The 17,403-nt window shown below is 34.7% G+C and overlaps 2 protein-coding genes and 1 pseudogene across 2 annotated transcripts; all 3 read right to left on the reverse strand.

Annotated features, from left to right (window-relative positions):
• Nucleotides 1–251: 251 nt before the first annotated feature.
• On the reverse strand, nucleotides 252–2,290 carry LOC146132282 (thiopurine S-methyltransferase-like). Its single transcript, XM_083396958.1, has one exon. The coding sequence runs from the start codon at nucleotides 1,636–1,638 to the stop codon at nucleotides 937–939; it is 702 nt and encodes a 233-aa protein (XP_083253084.1). The 5' UTR covers nucleotides 1,639–2,290; the 3' UTR covers nucleotides 252–936.
• Nucleotides 2,291–3,209: 919 nt separating this feature from the next.
• Nucleotides 3,210–5,677, reverse strand: LOC146132283 (thiopurine S-methyltransferase pseudogene; annotated as a pseudogene).
• A 5,000-nt stretch (nucleotides 5,678–10,677) lies between these two features.
• Nucleotides 10,678–12,658, reverse strand: LOC146132284 (thiopurine S-methyltransferase-like). Its single transcript, XM_083396962.1, has one exon. It carries the CDS (start codon nucleotides 11,896–11,898, stop codon nucleotides 11,209–11,211), a length of 690 nt encoding a protein of 229 aa, XP_083253088.1. The 5' UTR covers nucleotides 11,899–12,658; the 3' UTR covers nucleotides 10,678–11,208.
• Nucleotides 12,659–17,403: the final 4,745 nt, after the last annotated feature.

Consider the following 17,403-nt stretch of genomic DNA (forward strand, 5'->3'; position numbering starts at 1 on the left):
ACTCTAATTTCGATAAACTGAATGTTTTAATTCTAATCTAGGTTTAAAAAGCCAAAATAAATCCAGTTGTCCAAGTCTGCAGTCGCCAGAGCGTGAAAAAAAAATGCTCACACCAAACAGATTTTTCAACTTCGCCCGCACGATTTTATTTGCTCGACTGTAAAGCGGTGAAACGTATTTCACAATTGTGACAAAAATGCTTTCATGACAACTTTCATTCATGTACACTAAAGTAAGTTTTTTCGACGAGACACAAATCGGGGGCACCTTACTATAACTACCGTACTATTTAGCTCCACTAAATATAAATTAAACAAACTGCCATTGCATTTGAATAAAACAACTTACAGCACAATAAAACACGTCTCGCAAGTATTTGGTTAATATCGTTGTGTTTATAGTTGTAGAATTCGCATAAATTAACATCACGGGAAATTCGAATTAGGTAATAACTGATCAGTTAATGGCCTCTTGTTTTATGATTTAACGCCACCTTTAAAATTTACGACAAAAAAACATTATTTTGCCCCGGGGCCCAGCTAACTTAGTCTTAAAATTGTCATGCTCATTAAACACTATTTGATTAGCAGAAAAAGTTCTCAAAAGGGAACACTGCTCACCTTACTCTTATTCAAAACTTAAGCTTTTTATGCTTGAAATGATTTGTGCGCTTTGTGATGGGCCTAACCACCACTGCAACACGCTTTTTGTACACGCTAATATTATGTTTAATGGCAACGTCAGTAAAAAAACATTTATTAAAATTTTGTCATAATACAAGTTCGGATGTTTTCTGTAAAGCGATTTTAATTCTACGACACCCTCTTACACGCTGTTGCTTCACATTGTTTTTACGGTAAAAATTAATCACAAACACACAGGTGGGTATAACTATATACGATATATCCATATAAGTGGTTAAAGCAGAGATAAAGTTCACTGCGTCGTCTTATTAGTCAGAAGGTAAAGGGCGCAATACAAATCAGTTACACCCATTTCTTGTAAATGGTCAGAAACGAAGTCAAAGTGTTCAAGCAACTTCGAATCGAATTTGTGCCCAAATAACTGTTCGATATCGCTTTTAAATAGAGCGTGCGGCGGCCCGCCGAATTTAGTTGCATCGTATTCAATTGAATTTACAAGGTATTTTCCGTCCGGTTTCAGAATGCCAAATATTAAATCGGCGTATTTTCTCTGGTCCTTTGTGTTGATAGCGACCAGAGAACCGCGATCCCAGATGGCGTCAAACTTTCCAAGCATTGCAGAGTTTGCCTCAAAGAGGTCTCCCCTGAAGATGGTCAGGTCACCGCTGGTCGATTTATACACGTCGAAGTTGGCCGACTTGCTTACTTCGTAGCTCAACGAGTTCTCAGAGAAAAACTGTGAAATTGCCAGCTCACTTAGCTCCACTCCAACAACCCGGTGACCACGGTCCGACAGGTAGCGCATGTCCACGCATTTACCGCAAAGCGGGAAAAATATGGCGCCCGTTGTTGGGAGCATGAGACTCTCGTATTTCACAAGGTTGCTGTGCACCTCGGACTTGTGAAATGTGGCCTTGTTGGCATTCCAGCGTTTTATCCAGAACTCGTTCGGCTCCTTATTGTCGGGCAGTATGGTCGCACTGTCGCTTGCCATTCGTTCAGTTTTTTTAACGCCTATAGATAAAAACCGTGTCGGTAAAACACATTCAAAACCTTGTAAAACTAAACAGAAATAATAATTATTCCGTTGAACACACAAAAAATTAGGTGTTTAATACTGCTGACAAAACAGTAATACTGCTGACACAACAATGAAAAGTGGGACACAGAAGTCAAAATTTGTTAAAAACACTGTTTTTAAGTAAAAAAAATATGTTGTTTTATCATCACAGTTTATACTATTGTCAGAACAAGTTTGTTGAAGTAAAGTTCATTTATATAAAGGATAGACATTTTTGGCAAAATGTACATAACTGACAAGCGAAAATAGAAAAAAACTATGATATAAGAAAAAAATACGATATTGAAAACACTACCGGTCATCTGACAGATAAACGTGGTTGACTCAAAAAGTTGCTGACCTTACACAGCGCTTCAAGTGTTTAGTCCAACGATAGAATTTGCAACTTACAAGGTGCAGCCAAAGCACTAGATGTGAGTATGACCTTAGGATCTGGTGGGTTTAATGCAATTAAAGATTTTCCAGGCATTACATAACAAAGATGTATTTTTACATGACTCCATGAGGCCATTTATATGACAGGCTGAAAAGTGCATATGCAAATCAAAAATGAACAAAAAAAGTTCTAAAATAAAGAATTCAAAGGTTTAAGAAGGTAATTGTCAATAAAGAAGGAATCCATATTGAATCTGCTGCCAGCATTGTATGATTCCAGCAGTTTTATTTTAAAATTCCTTCCATAGAGCCGTTGTATATCAACATGATCAAAAGTATGTGGCGGGCCTCCAAACTGCATACCATCATAACGACAGCAGTTAATCATATATTTCCCATCTACTTTTAAAATATCAGCGACCAAACTTGCGTATTTACTACGATCTTCCACATTAATTGCAACTAGCGAAGCTCTGTCCCAAATAGCATCAAATTTACCCAAAAGAGAAGGGGTAGCAGTAAAAAGATCACACTGGAAAAGCGTTAGTCTATTGTCTGCTGTAGAGTATAAATTAGTGGAGTTAATAGAATTTTTAACAAATTGCAAGGCATTTTCCTTAAAAAATTCTATGATTGCTTTCTCTGAAATCTCAAGGCCTACAACAGAATGACCCTTATCATACAGGTATCTCATGTCCACAGATTTTCCACAAAGAGGTACAAAAATTCTGCTCTTTGTAGGTAAGAACTCTTTTTCATGCTTCAGAAGGTCTTTGCAAACCTGTGATATGTGGAAAGGGAGATGATTTACTTTCCACAAATAATTCCAATCATCCAAACTCATGTCATTGTTAAGCACACCATGATCTTTTTGTTCCATTTTAAATAAAGTCAAATATACGACACATTCAACACATTTATATAATTAGCTTTATTTCCTAAATATATGAAAAATTGATGAGTGTTATTTAAATATAAAATTGAGGAGTGGAAAATTAAATATAGAATTGAGGAGTTGTTAATTAAATGGAAAATTGAGAGATAGTTGAAATATACAAACACATAAATATAAATACCCAAACAAAAACAATATATATAAACCACCTTGGTTATAATTAAAAAATAACACTAACAAGGTTGTTTACTTGCATAAAACAGATATATGATTTTGAATATTGCAAAATACAAATGTCAAATATTATAAAAAACACATGGTGATTGTTTAAACACACAGTTAATCTCATATATATTTTGTCAGCTTGAATATGTACCAACATTCCTCACTAGAATTTGTAAATTAACTTTGGTGTGACATTCTGAAAAAAGTTACAATGAGTGTGAAGCACGTTGTTCAGTGGGGAATAAATGAAGTGCTAGGCATATAAAGTATTTATTGTTTTAAAAAAAAAGATTGAAATTCGAGCATAAAATTCTTGTGTTTGCAATTTACTGCAAAGTTACTTGCAGCACTAAATTACTCCTACTTGACTTACAACCAATTAATCACTATTGTCGCAATTTAGTAAAATAGACCAGCATTTTTCAACCTTTTTAGGCCATGTAACACTTGTCTTACACCATACAAAAGTTTATAATAGTGTAAAAAATATATAACATAACAATATTATTCAACTTTAGTTTTTTCTTATTGCAAAATCTGGGCATGTTTGGATGAGCACAAAAAAAGATATTCGGGCTGCTTTGTGTTTATGCAGCAACAGGCAAATGAATTACAATTCAATTATTGCACAACAATAAATTAGGCAAATCACAATGAAACCATTGAACTGGTGATAGATAATTGGTAGATTTATAAACAACAACGTTACAACTATAACATGATTTTGACATGTATTTCTTGGAACAATAGTAAAATAAATAAATTTCTGGCGTAACGCCTGACGATCTATCACGAAAGACTGGTTAAAAATCACCAAAATAGGTACCATCCACCACTTACAAACTATATTTGTGTCTATTTTAACTACATAAATGTAATATTTCCCCCAAAGGCACTGTGCAATGCATACTATGCTATGTTGCACTGTGGGACGCCTCTTCAGTGTACAATTGCTATTAAGCTTGACTATGAACGTTGTTATTTTGAGCAATAAGGAATTTTGAGCCTACTTGTCATGAAATATTTACTATTTTTTGCGCTTAACACAATTTAACTGGATTTGATTGCATATTTGCGCATAGGAGTTCCCTTGAGAATACCTTTAGAGTAAAAAAGTACATATGTGCACTTGCAGTTTGTACTTTTGCACCCCCTTAAGTCTTTGTTGGTGTAAATTGTTAGAACGAAATTTTCCTTGTTAATTGCCTCTTTATTTATTCAAATATTTAACTCTTAGATGAGTAATATTTCACCTCTTAGATCGCCATCACCTGATACGCATGATAAGGTTTACAATTCATTAGGCGAACACAGCATTTAACTTCAGGGGTGCAAAAAAGAGCGAATTTGGGTCAATGCGTATCACTAGAAGGTTGGCCAGATACTGTAAGTCTGTTACAAATTTAAGGGTTTATTGTCAACAAATAATTGGTGATAATCATGTTATCAAGACCCTGCTCCTTATATTCCTGTCTGATGTAGTCATAACTATCATCAAGGCACTTAACATGAAAATATTTTTTGAAACATAGCTCAATAGCACTTTGGGGTGTGTTATGAGGTGGACCACCAAATTTAGTTGGGTCATAAACAAAACTATTTAATAATATGCGACCATCAGGTTTTACAAGATTACTCAAAATAAAAGCATATTTTTGTCGATCTTCAGTGTTTACAGCAACAAAACTCCCTCGGTCCCAAACAGCATCAAATTTTCCCATCAAATCTCCACTTGCTTGAAATATATCTCCACAAAAAATTAAGATGTTTGAATTTAGTGCTTTGTAGCACTTCATTGAAGAGCTGTTGATTGATTCTTTTTTGTATGAAAGAGATTGGTCTTTAAAAAAATCAAAAACCGCTTTTTCAGAAAACTCTAAACCAACCACCTCATGTCCTTTGTCGGCTAGGTATTTTAAGTCAACTGTTTTGCCACATAGTGGAATAAAAACCCGTGAAAAAGGTTTCAGAAGGAGTTGTTCATGCTTCATCAGATCAACATGAACCACTTCCCTGTGAAAGCCAGTTTTGCCTGTTTTCCATTTTTTGTCCCATTGATCTTTAGTGACAGATGTGACTTTTTGTTCTGCCCTGCATGTTGCAGTTTTTGTAAAGTGAACATATGTTGTCCACATTACTGTTGGTATGTATGAGATAGCAAGTGGTTTGAAAGGTCTCCCAAATGGAATCTTGTAGTCTTTGCAGAAATGTTTCTTTTTGAAATTTTCGTTAAAACGAAAGTGAATTTGTTTGACTTGCATTGCTAAGTTTCCTGAACAAGATAAAGAAAGCCGTCCAAACAAGCAAAACTTTCCAGCTGAATATGCCATTAACCAAGCGTTTTTAATCATCAAACCATGCAACATTCATCCAAATTGAATCTGCTTTGTGTTATGAGTAGTGTGTTGTCAAAATGTAATTTTCACCAATCCTGTCATCTTTGTCCAATATAATTTAACCCAGTCAAAACTTTCTTAAATAAAGGTTTAGTTAAGGTACTTGGCTTCAACCCTTTAAGGTAATTTCTATGTATTCTATGTTTACACACGACGGTGGCTGCTGTATTTAAAATGCATTTAAATATTGTTTCGTGGTTAAATGTAATATGTGCACCAACCAAATAACTTAACTAGGCTTTTTTCAGATAAAACAGATGATTGATTTAATTAAGTTCTATTCTGTTTTAAATTATATCTAATATAGAAGGTGCACACTTAATAGGCTATATTTGGCATATTATTATGCATTTAACGAAGCTTTTTTTTAACAAATCCTATTTGCTTTGATAAGCTCCGACTAATAATGCTTTTTAATCAAAGTAAAGAACTGAAAAACTAAACTTTTCAGAAGGGTTAGTACATTATTTTAAGGCTTTAAATTAGGATGATTCCAAACAGTTAGTAGATCAAGCATTTTTGTGGTTATTCAAATAGTACGTTATAAAAGTAATACATGGCCTGAAGCCACAAAAGTTTGACTTAAAGGGCCTGTTGTTGGCAGTCAGAATCTTACGCTATTGGGTGGGAATGTAAAACTAAAAATAGGGCTAAATGTATTCCAATTGTTTGCAACAAATTAAGTAGTAAAATAATTCAAGTGTGAAAATTCAACTTTATCGATTCTATTTTTTTGACAATATTGTTTAATGAAAGTGATTATCAAATAGCTAAACAAATGGCTTTGATCTTCGGTATCTTAATAAAGCTTTTCTGCTAAAACTACCTCTTACTGCCATAGTACAGTATTACTTAACTAGCTCAATAATGGGTTACTCAATCAACTCACCACCAATCTGATTGTTTTACATGGAATATATGAAATTAATAACTTAATTCCACAACAAAATGTTTAATAAAAACAATTATTTCAACCAAAGGAATTTGCCTCAATGACTTTAGCCAAGTCAAGTCATTTGAAAACAGTGACGTAAGTCAAGTTACTGACTTAAGTCATTACAATACTGCTTGTTTGTTTATGTTTATTTTAATTTTGCATGTTGCTAAAATAACTTTCGCCTAAAACTGAAGAGAAATAAATCATGTTATTCAAATAAAGAAGGGGGGTAATAGTAACAAAGTTCGACTAGAGTTCAAGACGAAATCCAATTCCTAACTTATTACTGTTTTCATTAAACAAAAAGTTTTTTAAGTTACATTCAACATTTAGCTTAGTCTACTAAGCTGTTTGAGGGACAGTCCCAACTAAAATGCAAAAGAGATGCTAGTCATGCTGACTTTTATTAAATGCTTCGGTGACCTCACAAACTCCATTAAAAAGATATACTTTAGTTTATATACGCTTTTCACGAGATCTATTTCTAAATACACTTGTTTTCGCTGCATATTTATGTGGATGTACTTTATTTACTTGTAACATCAAATTTACTTAACCCTAGACCCAAACCCTAAAAATAAAGGTCTTAATTGGCCGCCATAGATAGTTTTAGAATTATTGTTGGGAAAATTAACCTTCAGTTTGTGAATCGCAGCGATTTAGTTGCCGAATCTGCGACACTCAATTGCAGCAATTATAAAAAATGTACACTACCGCTATACTGACAGACACATTGCCAACAAAACATTCGCGCAGTGCACCAGTGGAAATTACGTAGTTTTGTTGAGCGTGCTTTAAAAATCATAACGTGGTATTTCAGTTTCTGCGTAATTAACGACGTTTAAACAGATAAAGATTATAGCAATCGGAGAATCCCGCAAATGAAAATGGATGGGGCAGATCTGTCATAGCCATTCAACTAATTAAAATAAATATAAACATAGGCTACGCCTAATGTTTAAACATGAACTGTTAATTTTTATGAACTAATAAAAATGTGATATATACGCTAAAAAAAGCAGCACTATTAGGCTATATATTACGTTATTCTCGAGTAGGTGTAGAGTAGACTGTAGGCCTAATAAAGAGATGGTAACGCAAATAGCCTTCAAATTTAACATAGGCTCTACCTAATGTTGCACTATAGCGATACACGTTCGGAAAGCAAATTTAATGATTCCGCTTTATAATTTTACACAGTTTTAAATACACTGAGAATAAAGTCTTCACTTTGCAAATTTTTACGGTCACGAAAAGCTGTGTCCAATTAACGTACGACAAACCCGTAACCAGTTTGAAATAAAAATTGCCTACTCTTAAAACTGCTACAAAAACGCGATATTTAGCAAAGTCTGGCTAAATTTTGCGTGGTTAAACATACAACAAGAACCATTAAACCCAGTTGTTAAAAAATATGGGAATATCTACAGCTCGGCAGTTATTAAAAAATATGGGAATATCTACAGCTCGCTTTTAGCATGTAAAACAAGGTTAATTTGTTTGTCATTTGTGTATACCTATACATGAACCCCTACTAGTCCTCTTTGGGGTAATGTGATCACATAGTATAACGTGCTAATTATGGTTTAGGGATTTTTAATGCCATCTAGGGATTTTTTGACATAGCTTTAGGGATTTTCTGATTTTCATTTGTAAGAGCCGTGCATTAACTCTGATGCATGCGGGTTTAATTACAAGTCTCATTAAACTAATTTGTCTCGGCAATCAACCTCGCTATTGCTTCAATAAGTTTTGCTGTTGTCTGATTACAATTCCACACAGTTTGTGTTGGCTATTATGGGCAAACCGGCTAATGCCGGCAAGCACAACCACTCACTGTATTGACTAGACAAGACTGGATATATTGATATAAGTTTCGCATATACAAGTTGAAAGTTTGCATGAAAAAGAGAAGGCGACACGAGAAAGCGGAAATGATTTATAACCCAAGCCTTTTTGGCAGCCGGGAACTGCAACAATAACGCGTTCACACAGGTGAAATACTTTTATCTATAACGAAAATATGTGTCACGATATAACATTATTCATATGTGAAACAGCCGAATGCTTTGTTCTCAGTGTGACAGCGAGTGTTTGGTAAAAGGCGTAAAAACGGACAAATCATAAAATATTTGATAAATACACAATACAATAAATTCCAAATTATCCACTAATTATTACTTATAGGCTAACGCTACAACTCTATATGTTACGTCGCAATACTGCAAATTACGGAACTGGCGAAGATCTAAATTTTATGTACAAGCTTTCAACATCTTGCCTTTTGCAACTAGGTGAAATATAAATTGTTTGGCGAATCGGCAGGATAGTTGACGCGGATTGGCGGTTGAGAACCACTGGAATTTCTCACTTTTTTTATTCGTGTCCCGTAACGTGTTTATACTCTGAAAACGTTAGCGTGGGGTTTAGTACAAAACTACGATATCGTGTATCCTTCCTCCATCAACCTGAATATGCCGAAACTAAGTGACCCGACTATGTTGAGCTTTTTCTCGATATTATTTTCTGTGCGAACTTCCGAGATACTCGGCTTTAAAAGGAGGAAATATGGCGACACACAAAAGTAAATGGTCGTTAGCTGCATGAAAGCTTTTCTATGGTAATTTGTTTACCTTGTGTTTTTTTCCACCATCTGATTTATTTATAAAAAAAATATTAGATTGAATTTTAGCACAACAATATTTCGGTAGACGGTCGCTTTTTTCATAAATTAATTATCAATATAAAGAAATAAGAGGTGTTGTTTCTAGTTTTTATTTATTTCTATGTCATTTAGTGTTGGTTGAAGTTGTATAAAATTAATATGATTTATCTTGTGCTGCGTTAGATGGGTTAGATCAGTGGTCGGCAAACTTTTTCGGTCGCGGCCCAAAGTATTCTTTTCAGAGCTACTGTCCCACCAATGATACTCATTGGTCCCACTACGTAAAAGCATTAAAAGAAGAAGAAAAAAAAAGTGACAGTTTTAAGATGAAACACCACGCCTTGGTGGCTAAAACACTGCCATATCATAATGTAAAACAGAAATTTTAAATTTGCAAAAAAATATGGTTCGACAGGCTCTCGGGACCACGTTTGGCACGTAAGCCTTTCCAAGCCCACATTTGGGCCGCGGCCCACAATTTGCCGGCCACTGGGTTAGATTTTGCTGCGTTAGATGGGACAGGCCATCCCCATCTGGAAAATCTTAATTTTTTGGTGATGTCAGATGAAGGCTACTTATCTAATAATTTTTCTGTTACTTTATAGTACTGGTTCTTATTCGCAAATTCCGTTCATGGGAAGATTTCCAGGGGGTCATTTAATGGCAATTGCATTTTTATACATTGCTATTCGGTAATAGAAGTAACCTGGCTTCCTGGAAATTTGAGTTAGGATTAATTTGGGTTAACTGTTAGCTACATTTTTACCAATTTATTTGGTGACAACATGATGAAGATAGCCTAAGTTTGTGAAACTATAGGGGCTACTTAGCAAAGAAAATGTAGGGGGCCTTGTTACCTGGGATAACACTAAAATATATTTTGAGGTTTTAGGAGATAATACTAAGAAAGAGACTTAACACAAAGGCAACTGGCACAGGCAAAACGGATACAGGCTATTATCCTTTTCTAAAAAGCTATAATTTTTGTTATAGGTTTCACTAGTTTTACCAGAAAAGCTTTATTATAGTTGGTTTGAAATAACAGTTTTAGTATGACAAAGCCTTTCATGCGTTCACATCACAGTAACCATATATTAAGTTTTTAAGCCAAGGCATACACTCGCTTAAAATGTATCACTGTCCCAATTTGTTTGTAAGACAAAATGCAAATAAAGTAAAAACATTAATAACCGTAATTTAGGATCATTTAAAAAATATTCAGCGGGTTGCAAGAATTAAACCTTTGGGCCGGATATGCCTATAGTTTGTTGGTGACAGCCTAATTTATGTATCTATTAATTAAACAACTGTGATACTGAGAATGTACTTTCCATGCCATCAATCGTACTCAACCATGCATTAATAAGCTATTTACTACCAGAAAAAGTAAAATATAAGCCATGACCATGTGCAGCTTAATTGTTTTTAGAAACCTTTTATTAAATCTAGTGTTTCCATTTATAGTTATTAGCAGTATGATTATATGCCTATTTGTAAAAATTGTGGCAATACAATGCAATCAAAAAGGCATTATAGGAAGCATGTAGTGACAAGGACGATCTTTTTACTGAAGTCATACAACACTGAAAAGGTACTGCAAGTGGTATAAAGTGGTAGCCGAAACTTGTATCGGAATTATCTCAGCTTAAAGTGTAATACTGTCACATGAGACTACGACTAGACTGTTACCTACCAATTTGAACAAGTTTGTTGTAATCATATAGCATACTTTTTCTTTACAATTCTTATTTTCAAGACTCCTTTAATGTTGTGGTTTGTAGACTTTCTTGATTTACTATTTTTACAAAATAATTTTTATTAAAATTGTAGTTTACAATCATTTCACACAAAAAAATTTGATTGTTTGGCACAGCAAAAAATAGTACCAAAAATCCCATATTAGGAAAGTAGTACATAAATAAAGTGGTTCCGTATGTGGTGGCTTACAAAATTACAACCACATGTGCTTAGCATTAACTTGAAAAAGTCACTACGGCTGGCTACGCGTCAACAAGTAATTCTTAATAATGGTATTATCCAGGCCTATTTTCTTAAAGTCTGGAATACTAAAATTATAACTGTCAAGGCACTTAACTTTAAAACAATTTTCAAAACATTGTTCAACAACACTTTGTGGTGTTGTATGAGGTGGACCACCATATTTAGTTGAATCATAAACAAATGTGTTTAGCAATATCTTGCCATTAATATTGACAAGCTGGCTCATAATCAAGGCATATTTTTGACGATCTACAGTGTTTATTGCAACAAAGCTCCCTCTATCCCAAACAGCATCAAACTTTCCAATTAACTCTGTACTGGCTTTAAACATATCCCCACAAAAGATTGATATGTTTGCATTATTTGCCTTATAGCATTGCAAGGGGGCTCCAGGTTTTGAAGTTTTTTGATATTTTAGAGATTGTTCTTCAAAAAACTCCATAACTGCTTTTTCGGAAAACTCCAAGCCCACCACCTCGTGCCCTTTGTCTGCCAAATATTTCATGTCAACGGTCTTTCCACAAAGAGGAAGGAAAACTCTTGAAGGATTTGGAAGTAAAAGTAGTTCATGTTTTATTAAGTCATTATGCACTGTTGGTAGATGGAATTCGGCCTTTCCATTTTGCCAATCTACATCCCAATCCTCAGATGAAACCATTTTATCTTTTACTTGAGCCATTGTAAATTTACTTGATATGTATGCTTAATATACAAAACAGTGTCAGTTGTGCTGTTACCTTGACAGCTGTGTGTTACCTTTAACCTACATTTTTCATAATTAAAAAAAACGTTTTTTGTGATGACTGCATACCACAGAACTTCTCAAACTCAGCATCGTAACGCCCGGCTTGGTAGTTTTGGTTTGTAGAGGTTTCGCACAGCGATTTTGTTACATGCGCAAACTTAATTTCGATAGTAAAACGCTTACAGATGTTATTATTCTCAGTTTGGTTTATTTCATTATTGAAACATAGTTGCCATATTTTTCTCACAGTAATCATCTAGATTTACCAAAAAAATAATCTAAAAACATCTAGATTTTTAAGGAGAAATCCAAAAAATAATCTAAAAATGATTTTTTTAAATATTCAATACTTTTGGACAAAAAATCAACATTAAAAGCTTAATGCCGTATAAAGTTGCATAAAGGGACTTGCTTGATGCTTTAGATTTAAGATTTCTGCTTTATAAAACATTTTACTGAACAATAGGAGTTACTGAAATTTCGATTTTATATCTCATCATTTTTTTTTTCAATTTGCAAAAAAAAAACTTTTGAAATTACTGAAATATTTATCGTCAATAGCGAATCTGTCACTAATTTAGCTTGTACAATATTTTTTTTATAATAATCTAAAAAAACATCTAACATCTAGATTGTATAATCCTACATCTAGATTCAAACCAAAACATCTAAATCTAGATTAAAATAATCTAGAATGGCAACTATGTATTGAAAACCTGAAGTAATAAGATTGTTTCACCACTAGAGGCGTTGCGTGAGTCATGTCATAGTGCTCTATGGTCATATGAACTTGTATCTTTTACAATGGTTATCGGTTGTTTTCAGTTATGTGTTTTCGCCAGAAAAAATCGATGTGAAAAATCATTATGCATATCAATATCATCATGCCGAATAAATTGAGTGGAGCTGTCGAAGTTTTACACAATGTCGGTGAGAGTTCGATTATGGATGCTTGTGAGTACTATTGCATGTGATAAAACAGCACTCAAACCAACTTGAGAAAATAACAAAGAGACTATTTCAACATTTAAAAAAAAGACAGAGGTTAATTTATTCATCAGTAGAAACCTACATATTTTTTCTAATATCCTGAGTGTCAAAAATTAATGGTACATTAAAAATTGGTGATGCACCCTTGTATACCTTTTCGTACTGGTGTACCCAGGGGCGGGGGCTGAGGGGGCTGCAGCCCCAGGCCCACCAAAAAATTAGGCCACCGCTAACAATTTAATAGGACCAACCGATGTTATCTTTGTATAAAAAATTATATTCTAGAGCAGCGGTTGCCAAACTGGGGTCCGTACAGCAGTTTCAGAGGGTCCGCAAGGAGAATTAGTCTTTAAGTTTCGTGTTTTATGATGTCACTCGTGACATCACAAATCATCTATATGCTGTACTACCCGCTGAAAGCGAATCGTTCGCCTTATAGAAAGTAATTGTTACTTTAGAAAGAATCGTGACTGCACTATTGTACTACAAAAAAAAATAGGTGACCCTTGAATTTTTATAGGGCTGCGAAATATCAAAATGATTGCAACGGGTCCACCAAGCAAAATTTTAGAAAAGTTTGGGAACTGCTGTTTTAGAGACATCACCACGGACTTCAGCCATAAGACCGAGATAATAACAACATCAACGTCGGAATGAAACACAATTCGGAATAAGACCAAAATAGGACTAATACCCAATGGTCGTATTACCGTCTAATTTGGAATAAGTTCTAAATCCGTCGGAATAAGACCTATAAGTCAGACTCCGGCCTATAAACAACACTTTACCTCTAACCCCAAACACCCACCCCTAAGTAGGCTACATCACTTTTTTCCCTTGTAACCCTAAACCATTTTATAATCCCAACCATTCGGTGCTAAAACAGCGAAGCCCTAACGTCACCGGTCAAACTAGGGCGTCCAAACCATAACGGCCGATGCCAGACCGACGGCCCCCGGTCGTTCTATACCCTCTACCTAAAGTTTCAGAAACTATTTTGGACATTTAGGCCTCATTTGAAAGAACTTACGACATATTCCGGCAGATTTACGTCTTATTCAGAAGATTTCGACCTTCTTCTGTAAGCGATTTGCTGTGCTATTCACCTTCATCAAAAATTCGTATTGAAACGGTGTCATACAACTATTTCGGCACTACAGGATAGCAAAATGACTTTGAATAAGGCGGCACATTTGCTTCAGGGTCTAATGATTTTGTTTATACATTAAAGTACCGATATCAAGAATTTGATAAAAGAGGTACAATTTTTAAGTGTTTGTCATTACTGAAGAAATTTCAAGAAATAACCTTGCTTCAGTATTACACAGATGTTCTGGAAGAATCACTGCCTGAAAAGTAGATTTATTTTCTGCATGCTAAAATAACGCCAATTTAACGTCGAAAGTAGCAAATGAGCTAAAATGTTCAGATTTATTAATAAAAATAAGTTCATGTAATCGTTTTCTAACGTATCTGTTGTATTAGGGAGGCATCTTTGTCTAATGATTATACTGATTGTTCAGGCGAACGCTCATTTTCAGTCCTTAAAAGATTACTAAACTAAATGCGTTCGTCTAATGACAAAAATAGGCATTCCTTAGCTCTATTTGAGATATTGGAAAAATATAGACAGCTTTAAAGTTTTTAACGGCTTTGATTTATCTAAAGCTAGAAAACATGTCAAATGAATCTGTTTCATAAGTGTATCAAAAATCTTATTTCATGTTAATTCTGTTTGGAACAATACGCATAATAAAAAAACAACAATAGGCCTCTAAATGGCCTACAGCCCCAGGTCCACGAAAACCTTAATCCGGAAGAGCACTGTTGTAGAGAACAATTAATTATTAAATTGTAACTCGAATATATAAGGTTTCGCGACCTATTAAAAAAAAGGCAGGTTATTATTTAAATATCTGAACGATATAAATCAAAGTTTTAATGAATTTTTATTTGTTCATAATATTTGGAACATGGCATTACTTGATTCTGTAAAATACAAGTTTGTGCTGGATTGAACCGCTTTCTTGACAGGTTCGGGTTCGGTTATGTTTCAGGTTCTTTCAAAATATTCAGTCTGCGGTTCGGCTTCTTAGCATCTTACAAAAACGGCTCAGGTTACGGTTTTGGAAAAATTGGTCCGAAATTGGTTTATTAAGTTCGGTTTGGACTTCTTGGTTTTCGCGCTTTATTGTCGTCAAATCATTTATGGAGCTGATTATTCGTTTTGAGTTAGCTTTAGTTCATGTAATTACACAGTTTTTTGTTGTAATTATTAAATGCAGCTAGCGGGAGGGCCTTAAACGGGACACATAATAAGACCCATAAGGCAACAATATCTATAAATCATGATAGTCCCAATAGGATCTAAATAAACATATCGAAAAAAAACGTCCTAAATTGGTATTTTTTCATAGACGCGACTTTTGTTTTTCACAGCAGTGCTCAAACATTCTCCGCTAATTATGACGTCACAAAATGCCCGCAGAGAAGGTTTATATGCGGAGTAAAATATATTTACACTTTTGGACTTGATGTAATATTCCCTAACAAAAGCGGAAATACATGACGTTTTCGCGTCTTGGGGAATGTCCCATAATGGTTCAATCAGCAGTTTCGGATAACGAATAACGGTTTTTATGATATCACTGTGTACATTCGTAAGTAGATAATAAAATGAATTATGAAAGTATCGTGCTTGTTTTGACCAACGTAATTTTCGAGTTTGTGAATTCTTTGGCGCTTATATTTGGTAACATTCTTACACGCTGCTTAACATGCGGACCCAAAGTATTTCGTTATACTTTTGTGAAATCCGATAATACATAGCAATTTGAAGTCCCGCCGCCTTTTGTAGCGGCCTTAACCATCCTTGCAAAAAATCGTGTGCATACGAATCTTGTGTCAAGTACTGACAACATATTTAAATCCAGTAGCTTAGGAAATCATACCGAGGCAAAAATTAAAAAACGCCTGTTTAGTAACGCATATGCAGTTAGTATACACGGGTCGGATGACAAAGAGTTAGCTAAAATTGTGATGTAATCTCCCACACAGCTACAAGCTCAAAAGCGAGTGTGGATTTTTTCTGGCACAGTCGATAATAGCCTATGTTCGTATTTATAAGTGTTATTGGGGAAAATAAGGTCAATAAATGAAACAAAGTGCTAGTTTTGCTCTACGCCACAATTACCTATATTCTGAGTTTACGTTACTGCGAGGTACTGTATATTCATAGAATTTCAGGATGACAATGCTGTGGCTGCCAGGCATTGTTTTAATTGTGCAATTGTTCTTCCGGCCAAATTTTGTTATTATACTGTTTCGCATTGTCCGGTTATCGGGTGTTTATCTCGTTTTTTCGCGCGCTCATTGTGGTTTTTCTTTCTTTTATTGTTTGTCTGGGATGTATATGTATGTTTTCGCCTTTAGTTGCAATTATATTGCCCTGAAGAATTTTCCCCAAAACAGTTTGAACTCACAGTTAGCGGTTTAGGTTAATAGGACGACAAGGCCATTTGTAAAAGCTGTAGGACAGCGGTGACTAGCTCATTTCTCGACTGTTTTTTAAATTTCGCAATACAGTTAGAGATTCCCTCAAAGAGCAAATATACAGAAGTTATATTGTTGAAAAATCTTTAGAAAAAGGTAACATAAAACTTGAGTACAATATAGGCTATTTAGTCAGTGCGGGACGATGTCTCTCGCTTACGTAGTTTAGGTAGGTTTTGGGTCAATTTTTTTCTGAACCGTAACCGAACCTGAACCGTTTTTTGTAAGATTTTAAGAAGCCGAACCGGAACTGAACCGAATATTTTGAAAGTACCTGTACCTTAACCAAACCCAAACCTGAAACAAAAGAGGTTCGCTCCAGCATGACGTCACAACTTCTATTTTACAGAGTCATGTAACGCCATGTCAAAATTTTATGAAAAAAATATGAATATTGAATAAATAAAACGTTGGTTTTTTTATTTTTTAGATATTTTAATAATGAGTTGCTGGGTTTTTAATACGTCACGTAATTTAGATTAAATGACTTACAATTCAAAGATTATTCTCTACATTTATCGACCAACGCTTTGAGATTTAACGCAACTTATATTTTATCCGAACCGGAACTTTATGAACCGGTTTTTGAAATAACGATGGTCGAACCGGAACTTTTAAATTCCTCCGAACCGAAACCGGAACTGAACCGGATTCCGAAAAATCCTTGAACCAGAACCGAACCTGAACCGGAAAAATCAAACGGTTCGACTCCCTGCCAAGGCCTAGTATTGTCAAATCGCACCAAAGATAGACAACACAACAATTCAGTATATACCCGTTTACTCTTTTAATTATTAAACTAACTTGCTACTGACCGTTTGACAAGGCTGGCAATGATGTTTAATATGAAAATTAGCGTGCTTATTACTTTGTGCTTCAAAAAGACGTTATAGCATT

The sequence above is a fragment of the Ascidiella aspersa genome, chromosome 9 (genome assembly GCF_963924565.1).
Source record: "Ascidiella aspersa chromosome 9, kaAscAspe10.2, whole genome shotgun sequence".
NCBI classification, from domain to species: domain Eukaryota; kingdom Metazoa; phylum Chordata; class Ascidiacea; order Phlebobranchia; family Ascidiidae; genus Ascidiella; species Ascidiella aspersa.

What these genes read in the sequence shown, in the direction of transcription:
- LOC146132282 (XM_083396958.1), bottom strand. Translation starts at nt 1,638, where the DNA reads ATGGCAAGCGACAGTGCGACCATACTGCCCGACAATAAGGAGCCGAAC.
- LOC146132284 (XM_083396962.1), bottom strand. Translation starts at nt 11,898, where the DNA reads ATGGCTCAAGTAAAAGATAAAATGGTTTCATCTGAGGATTGGGATGTA.